We start from the raw sequence: 9,935 nt of genomic DNA on the forward strand, positions 1-9,935 counted from the left end.
TGGCTAGAGAGGAATGATCCAGACCTATGGGATGCCTGTTCGGGCCTGATGAGGATGTCGAGAGTTTAAGTGGGAAAGTTTGTAACACCCCAGTCCCACATCGAGAATATTTGGGACTTCTGTTCAGTTTATAAGGCAAAGTACTACTACTACGTGCACCAATAAATTATGATCTTTTAGGGTCTTGTGGTGGGCTAGTCATTACCCAAGTTGGTTGCATTTGGGACAGTAGGCATCAGCTTATTTCGGACTCGAAATCGGGACTTGACCCGGTTTTTGAAAAAGGCTCGGGATTTGACCCGGGTTGTCACATGGGCGTTGTTCGGTAAGCCCATAAGATCCAGGGTAACTCTTCGGCCCACCTTCCCTTGGCTTCACCTAACTTTTTTTTGATTTCTTGAAAGATTATCTTGTTAGCTGCTTCGATCGGCCCATTTCCCTGGGGATGCGCAAGCTGAACATTTGTTGAACCCCGAAGTGATGCGGAAACTTTCGGAACTTGTTCCCATCGAACTGTGTTCCGTTGTCCGAGACACAAACTTTCAGGATCCCGAACCTGAGAATAATCTGCTCAAAAAAGAATTTTTTGGTCGCTTCTTTTATTATGGCGGATAACGTCCTGGCTTCGGCCCACTTGGTCATGTAGTCGATGGCGATTATGCAATATTTTGCATGTTGGTGCTAGTAGGGAGAATTTCGACGATATCTACGACCCATATAGTGAACATAATGGGGCTAAGGACAGAAGATATTTCTTCGGAAGGCTGCTTCAGGACGGTGGCGAATAGCAGACACCGCTTGCACTTCTTTACATATTCATTCCATTGGCTCGCAAAGTCGGCCAAAAGAACCCTTGCCGAAGGATCTTAAAGGCAAGAGACCGACCGTTCAAATTTTCTCCGCAAATCCCATCATGCACCGTTTCCAAGGCCTTTTGTTGTTCGTCGACATTTAAGCACCTCAAGAGGGGTTGACTAACCGATCGACGATACATCCTCCCATTGACGATAGTGTAGCTTGATGCCATGTACTTTACTTTTAGGGCTTCCATTAGGTCCAAAGGGAGGATTCCTCTTTCCAGAAAATTTCGAATATAGGTCATCCAATTGGTTCCTTGGTGTATCTTAAGGCAGCCTTTCCTTTCGATTGAAGGCATTTTGGCTTCGGTGAGATAGATAGAACCGGTCAAGCTCTGTTTCTCAGTCAAAGCTAGTCTGGATAGGGCATCCCCCTACTATTATTTTCCCTGCCTATCTGATTTAGCTCAAAAGTTTCAAATGACAAAGAAGAATCTTTTATCTAAGCGGCGTAAGCCTGCGTCCGAGGATCCATTTGTTCATATTCCTCTGAAAAATGCTTGACTACCACAATAGAATCACTGAATGCCCTACAATGCTTCGCCTCAAGGCTTCGAGCTAACTCCATTCCATCCAAAAGGGCTTCGTATTCCGCTTCATTATTGGTGAGAGGGAAGTCAAACCATCTGGCTTGACATATTTCAAACCCGTTGGGGCTGGAGAGGATTAAGCCGTCCCCACACTTCTGCCCGGCGACCGATCCGTCCACAAAAAGCTTTCATATTCTCGGGGTCCGAATGAGTTGTTCCTCTGGTGTAAGGTCCTTCAGTCCAGAGAATGTGCATTCGACCATAAAATCTGCCAAAGTTTGATCGTCGTTAGGGGGTGAACTCAAGGTCGTATTCTCCTAGTTTGATGGACCAAGCTACATCCCTTCCCGAAGCTTCTGGCCTTGTTAGAATTTTCTTCAACGGCTGATCGGTGACGATCTGAATAGTCTGGCCTTGAAAATATTGTTACAATTTTTGGGAGGCCATGACCAACCCATATGCGAATTTCTCGGTATTGGGGTACCTTGTTTTTGCATCCTTAAGCACATGGGACACGTAGAAGATAGGATGTTGGTTCCCCTCATGATTTTTTATTAGTACCGCTCCCAGTGTTTGGTTGGACACGGCCAGGTAGAGCTAAAGAGTTTCCTTTGGATCAGGCCTCATTAAGAGTGGTGCCTTATGGAGATACTTATTTACTTCTTCAAGTGCCTTCTGAAATTCAGGCCCCGCTTGAAATTCTTTGACCTATTAAGTAAGGAGAAGAAAGGGAGTGCTTTCTCGGCTGACTGGAGATGAACCACCGAAGAGCTGCCAGTTGACCGGTCAGCTTTTGGATATCCCTCACGCATTTAGGAGCTTCCATGTTGATAACTGCTTCAATTTTCTCTGGTTTCGCCTATATCTTTGGCAACTGACCATTTAGCCCAGAAATTTTCCACTTGCCACTCCGAACGTGCATTTGTTTGAATTTATCCTCATGTTATTCCTTCGGAGAGTCTCGAAGCACTCTCTTAGATCTTCAGCATGATCTTGTAACATGGATTTCACGATCATGTCGTCCACGTAAGCCTCCATATTTCGGCTAATCTACTCCTTGAACACTTTATTCACAATTCGCTGAAATGTGGCTCCAGCGTTCTTAAGTTCGAAGGGTATTTTAATATAAGCATAAGTTCCCTTCGGTGTTATGAATGTTGTCTTGGGCACATCATTATCGTTCATGGTAATTTGTTGATAACCATAAAAAGCATAAAAAAACTAAGTACCTGGTATCCGACCATGGCGTCTATCAGTTGGTCGATGTTGGGTAAGGGGTAGTGGTCCTTCTGACAAGCTTTGTTGAGATCCGTGTAGTTCACGCACATCCTCCACTTCCCATTAGATTGTTTAACGACCACCATGTTAGCCAACCAATCATGATACTCAATTTCTTCTATAAACTTAGCTTCCAACAACTTTTCACTTCAACCTCAATGACCTTTTATCGTTCGGCTGCAAAGGTCCTCTTCTTCTGTTTTACTGGTTTGGCCTCGGGCTGCACATTAAAGCAATATTTAGTCGTCGGGGATCCAAACTAGGCATGTCTTATGTCCCCCACGCGAACACATCATGGTACTACCGAATCACCGCAATAACTTTTTCCTTCAGGTCTTTTTCCATGTTTCTCCCAATTCGAACCATTTTGCCCGAATGCCTAGCATATAGTTTAACTTCTTCAACTTCGGAGGCTGACTCGGCAATCGGACTTGAACGATCTGTCCCGAATTTCTCCAACTCGATGTTCAGGGTCTCTCGGCTTTCACTGGGTTCAGACTCGGCTCTTTTTCTTTTTCCAGTTTCATCTAACTTTTCATAGGCCTGGTCCTTTTTTAAGTCTTCTAGCATGATTATTCGGGCGGTTTTGCGATCGCCCATCATCTCTCCTACTCCCTTCTCAGTTGGGAATTTGAGCTTGAGGTGGGGTATGGACTCTACCGCCTCGAAGATTGACAAGAACGGCCTTCCCAGAATGGAATTATACGGACTCTCGATCAGAACCACATAGAACTTTACTGGATTCTCAACGGTATATGGTAATTTTTACAAAAATACAGGAAGAGTGATCGTACCTTCGAACTGTATTGGGTGTCCTCCAAAGGCGTAGAGAGGTGCTTCATTGCAAGGCTCTGGTTGCTCGCCCTCCAGGTTCATCTTACAATAAGTTTTTTGGAACAAGATATTGGCCGAGCTGCCAGTATACACAAGCACCTTCCAGATTTTGTTTTGTCTAATGAGAGGATTAATGATAAGGGGGTCTTCATGTGGACGGATGACATCCTCATAATCTTCTGTAATGTAAGTCATGGGCATGTGGGGCTTCGCCTGGCCGAACTGATAGGGGTTGTACACTTGTCGGGCATACTTCTTCTTCGCCATCTTAATCTCTTTGTCCGACACACTGCCCCCATAAATTGTCTTCACCTCACCCCTTATCATGTCTCTTCGTTCGGGCTCCTCAACTTTTGGTTCTTCCTAATTATCCTTCGGCCCCAGTCTGTCCCTCAGATCTCGGACGAACTGATTGAGTTCGCCTTCTTTGATCATCCGTTCGATAAGCTTCTTGAGATAGTAACACTCATCAGTATTATGCCCATTATCTCTGAGATAATCACAGCACCTGTCGGGGTTCTTCTTGTGGTTCGGGACCTTCATCTTGGCTGGACGAATGAACCCAGGATTTCCCTTGATTTCATGGAGAATCTTGGAGATTGGTGTATTCATAGGGGTGAATACGGCTGAATCTCTATCTCGGCGCCGTTCGGCCCCACAGTCAGTTTCCTTTCTTCTTTCCTTCCTACTATCCCTTCGGTCACTCCTAGATCTTGAGCTATCGTATCTTTCTGCTCGATTCGACTGTTATCCCTTCGGGAATCTTTGTAACTCGCAATACTTTCCATTTTCCTCTGAATGTTCTCACCCCTCACATATATATCATTTAGGGATTTGGGGGGAAATCGTAAAGAGAAGAGCAAATCTTTTTACCTTTATAGGGGTCCAGCCCCGTCGTAAGGAAGCCCATCGCCTTGACTTTGTCCAGATTTGTGACCACTTCAGCTTCGTCTTTGAACCGAGCCAAATAATCCCCAAGTTTCTCATTCGCCTTCTGTCTACGTTGGACCAAGGCCTCGGTATCCTTCGCCTTTCGACATATGTGTGAATAGTACTTCAGGAACTTTCTCTTCAATTGCTCATATGACCCGATGGGCTAGGTTTGAGGGACTTGTAACACATCGACGCTGATCCCTTCAAGTAGGTCTTGAACATTTCACTAAGTTTGGTGTCGTTATGACCCACCCCAATCATTAGCAATTAGTATTTTTCACAGTGGTCCTCCGGATCGCCCTTTCCATTAAACTCGATCATCTTCGGGAACTGCCTTTCCTCGCCCGGGGGAGGTCGGTATTGCCCGATCTCTTCCGCCACAATCGGTTCTCGATCGACCCTTCTGTCACCGAACATGGCCTTTTTCCTGGCGATTTAGTCTGATTCGGGACCCATCAAATTCTTCCTCTGAATCAGATGAAAAGTGTTGCTTCATTCGCTTCCTCGTGAGGTGCGAATCAAAGTCAGACTCGTCTTCTTCGTCGTACCCCCTCCGCTCTTTCCTTGGTTTAGTGGTTTTTTCTGGCTCATCGGCTTGCAATGCTTCGCGCAGTGCTTTCTCCAGTAGCTCAATTTCTTCCCTCTGGAGCTGCAGGGCTTTCAATCGCAATGCATCGGCCTCTCTTCATTTTGCCCTGGCCTCCACCTCTTTATCGGCTTGATCAACTTTTGCTTTGCCCTTCTCCGCGGCTAATTTTTCCGCACAAAATTTGAGAAACAAAGCCTCTTTTTCGGGACTTAACTTGATGACTCCATCGGCATCCACCAAGGAGGACATAGGACGTTTGTCCCCCGTCGTGAGGAGTGAAGCGAGGTGGCGGTGAGTGTTCATGAACTGTGTTCGTCATCTTCTCGGTATCTCGTTTATAATTCTCGTATTCCCATAGACGGCGCCAAATGTTACGCCTAGATCTCCTTCGCTCTGATAGAATGACCTTCAAATTCTTAAGAACTGTCTTCGGTATCTACCTGAAAAGGAAGAGAATGCAAGAGATTGCCCCCTCGATTCACCTCTGGTGTGAGAATAAGAATCTGGATGTAGTGTGGAGTTTGGGAATACTAGAAAAGTAGAGAGTATGTGAGAGAATGTATGTGTGATCATTTTTTCTTATTTTTCCAGGGGTTTTATACCCAAATCAGCCATGAATGCTCGTCCGTTACAGCTGAGTAATGAAAAGGAGTGAAAATGGGGCGTTATGATTGTATAATCCTAACTGTTGGAGAAGTAATGAGCCTCGGCATGCGGAGCTCTGTGGGCTTTCGATCCGTAGTTATGTTGGGCATTCGGCTCAATAGTATAGTCGTCTAATGCGTTTTCGCTCGTTGAGATTTATTAGGCACATAGCTAACACTAATATATGGAATATGATTAAACTTGAAAATATGAATCACAATTATATGAACTAAAATTGATTTTAAAAATAAAACTTACGTTGAAAATTATAATGAACAACTAATTTGAAATAATTCGTTTATTTCTATTTATTTCTATTTATTTCTAATGTGGATATATATGTATATCGAAACGAGTGAGTAACCTCACAAATGGATCTGAAAATGTTTTTATAATTGGGTTTGTTCTGTGTTTATAAACACGTTCTATTCAATAATTTTTATACAATTTTTATAATTTGGCTCGTTGCGTCATTGTGATCGATGAAGAATTTTGTAATGGTTCATGGAGCAATCAAATTTTGCCATCTAAATCATTAACGTGTACCATGAACACATGTAACGAAAACCGTCCATACCCCCATCAATTCTTTTATGTATATATTGATGTTTAATTTTTCTACATATATATCAAAATATTTTGACTGTATAGTAATTTTTCTATATATATATCAAAATATATTTACAGTTAGTAAAATTAAAATTATTGTTTTACTTTCTTTTCTGAATAAAATTATACAATATATTAATATTCAGAAGAAAAAATTAAAAATATTATTTTTATTATTAAAATTACTTGCAGTAAAGTTAAATGATAAATAAAAAAAAAAGAAAGATTGATCGCAATGAGTTGTCAAGTGAATGTTACTACTATGTTTAAAGTCAAGGTATGTGGATTATCACATCGAATTGCAGATAGTAACAGGATTTCCCAAAAGTGTTTTGATATTTATTAGAAATAATTATTTGGAGAGAGTGTTGGAGGCAGAATCATTAATAATTGTCTTTCTGTATCCATCTGTGTAAGTATATATGGTGAGGAGGTGTAATTGATAATGTAAGGACACCATCTCAGAAATTTATGGCAGAAGCTCCAAAGTCTTCATCGGTGGATTATGGCAATAAATAAGAAACTACCCAAACCCCCATTTTATTCATCGGTCAAAACATTAACAACTCCTAACGAGTTTAACTTATTACAAGCAGATGTGTTACATGTGTACACGGGGTCTATTATTGTTTCGAGGAGGACTTGAATTTGATCTGCAAAGATTAATTAAAATCAATTTTAACCCAAATGTTCAAATACATGTCAAGGTGTCCAAAAAAAAAATCGAATCAAACTCGATTTATTATGTATATCAAACTTCTTAAAAAATATAAATTAAGACATATTTTTTTAAAAAAAATAATCATATAACTGATATACACATCATATCTTATAAGTTATTTAGCTATTTTGATAATTTTACGTATAACTTACTTATAAATTTTTATAAATTGATTATGTGTATGGTAAATTATAATTTATACATTATAATATATTTTTAAAATAAAATTAAAATGTAACTTATAAAGTACATGAGTTAATGATTGTAATAGATGAATATAACATAAAAAAGTGAAATTTGAAAATTAGTATAATGGCCTCGATATATAATTATATATCACATATAAGTTGTAAATACAACCGTTAAATGTTTTATTTTTCTCGTATAAGTTGTAGATACGACAGTTACATGTTTTTGCCGAAGAGGTGGATTAACTCTCGTTTATTATTTAATCTTAACGAACACCCTTTTAAGACGATTCAAATAACTAGGCTAACTCTCGTTTATCATTTAAACTTAACGAACACGAACCAAACATGACTATATCCCTAGTATAAAACGGATTTGAGAAGTCGTAAGCGAGTTCGAATTCAATTTGACCTGATAGTTTACATAATATTTAGAATTTGTTTTACATCACTATTTAACAAAAAATATTTTTTTGTCTCGACAATATAATTTTAATTTTGTTACAAGATTTGTCGGTTGTAGCAATATAAATACTAGTATTATATTCATGTATGCGAGTTGAGCTTTTGATGTACGACACATGGACATAGTATAAAATGATACGAATAATTAGTGCAGAAAAACCTAAATCGATATGAATGAGTTTGGATGGGAATATTCGGTTCACGAACACGAAAAAATACAAACACAAAAAATACGAATATAATTAATGTTGGATCTGATTTTTCAAGATATATACACAACACGAAACAAAATTTCACATAAAATAGATAAATTTTCAAAATATATAATTTTTATACATATAAAATTATACTAAATATATCTAAATAAAATCTACAAATAACCTATTTTATTCTATATAATTTATGTGAATATTAAATATATTATACTTGACAAATATATTTACTATCCTAAATTATTAAATTATCTAGTACATTTTATTAGAAGTGGTTTGCAGATTCTACAAGTTATGGGTTTTTGACCGGTGGCGGGTAAAACTTAAAGATACTTCCTCTGTTTTTTCATCTGTCGATTGACTTTTGTGCACACGTTTCTAAATTCATTGATCATATGTTTAAATAATAATTTTTAAATTTTTTTTTTGAATTAAAATTTTAGTTATATATTTTATTCACAAAAAAATTTTTTTAAAAATTATAATTTTAACTATATGGTCAAAATATCTAAAAGTGCCCAAAAGTCAAACGTTATAAAAAAAAAAAAAAAGAGCAGCAGCAGTATTAGATCCGAGTGAGACTTAATATTGATGCAGTCGGGTGACAGATCAGAGAAAACAAATCGATTATGATTTAAATCCCACGGATAAGGAATTACATGATGCTTTTGTAGGCAACACTTCTTTTCACATTGATTATCATTCAGATTCGAAAAATAATTTTGATATATTTTAATTCCTAAACTTTAATGATATTGGGCTGTTTAAATTCAATTTGAATCTTTTATATCTATATAAAATACATCAATATAAATATAAAATTAATAAAATATTTTATTCATGTGAAATTATAAATTTACTTATATAGAGTAGCACTCAATGGAGTACCCTCTTATATAGAGAATTGTGGAGAACCGTTATTTGAAAAATATATAATATATAATTTATTTTATTTTTCATCATTATAATTATAAATTTTAATTATCAAGTTAAAAATCAAAGTTACACAATTTTTTTATTTAAAAAATCATTGAAATTATTAAAAAAAATTAATAATTATTCCACTGTAGAATCAAATTTAAAATCAAGTAATTTTATCAAATTTTAATTGTTAAATTTTTTATTATATTTATTATTCTATATTAGCATCGAATTTTATATTTTTTAAAATAAAATTTTACAATTTATGATGAGATTTATAATAAAAATAATAATTATCCACGATTTATAAGATGGTTCTCCACGGAGTAAAGGCCTACTTATATATATATATACACACATATATAGACTATCATTCTAGATAGGACCATCTTATATAGAGGTACAAAGAGAACCCCATAATTTAATCTGGACCTATATTTAATTATTTATCTGATGGCTACAAAATGATCTAATAGTTACAATTCAATAAAGTTAAAAAAAAACTGGAAAAAATAATAATATGCCGATCAACGGTTGTATCTATAGATAGAGTATACACGTGTTGATCTCTTTCAATCAATTACTTATTTATCTCTTTTTTTCTCACATCGATCTCTATTTCACTAATTTTGTCTTCAATTCAAGTGAGATTAATGATCATATGTTTAATTTGGTTGTGAACAAGTCGATTTCGTGAGCTTTATTGGTGATTTTATCTAAGATTATTTCATCTTCTTCAAATGCGTTGTAGCAGGTATATATTCATTACATTTGTTATTGTTTCAAGTGAACTTTTGTTATTTGACCTTTTGATTTTAATGTTATAAATTTTGATAATCAGGTTTATTTTTTTAGTATTAATATTTGATGTCAATAATTCTGCTATATAATCAAAATAATAGGAAGTTCTAATTGTGAAGTTTGATTCACTCATAATTTGAGAGGTCCTATTATTTGGATTCTATGAGATATTTTGTTATCTAATGTTCTTCAATTGATAGACCTTTTGATTCTTCTGTAAAATTAAAAATATTATTTATTTGATTTTACTAAAGTTTGGTGAATAAATATCGATTCCATAGTAGAATGAAATGTTATTTATTGGATTTTGTCAACTATAGTGTAGAAATTTTAATTATATAGTAGAATTAAA

General features: G+C 36.6%; 1 protein-coding gene across 1 annotated transcript; it reads right to left on the minus strand.

The window, feature by feature from the left end:
- Positions 1-307: 307 nt before the first annotated feature.
- LOC141691825 (uncharacterized) lies at positions 308-1,051 on the minus strand. Its single transcript, XM_074496578.1, has 2 exons — positions 886-1,051; positions 308-567 (listed from the first exon to the last, which is right to left on the minus strand). Exons 1-2 carry the CDS (start codon positions 1,049-1,051, stop codon positions 308-310), a joined length of 426 nt encoding a protein of 141 aa, XP_074352679.1.
- Between the last annotated feature and the right edge of the window lie 8,884 nt (positions 1,052-9,935).

This window comes from Apium graveolens, chromosome 10 (assembly GCF_009905375.1).
Source record: "Apium graveolens cultivar Ventura chromosome 10, ASM990537v1, whole genome shotgun sequence".
NCBI classification, from domain to species: domain Eukaryota; kingdom Viridiplantae; phylum Streptophyta; class Magnoliopsida; order Apiales; family Apiaceae; genus Apium; species Apium graveolens.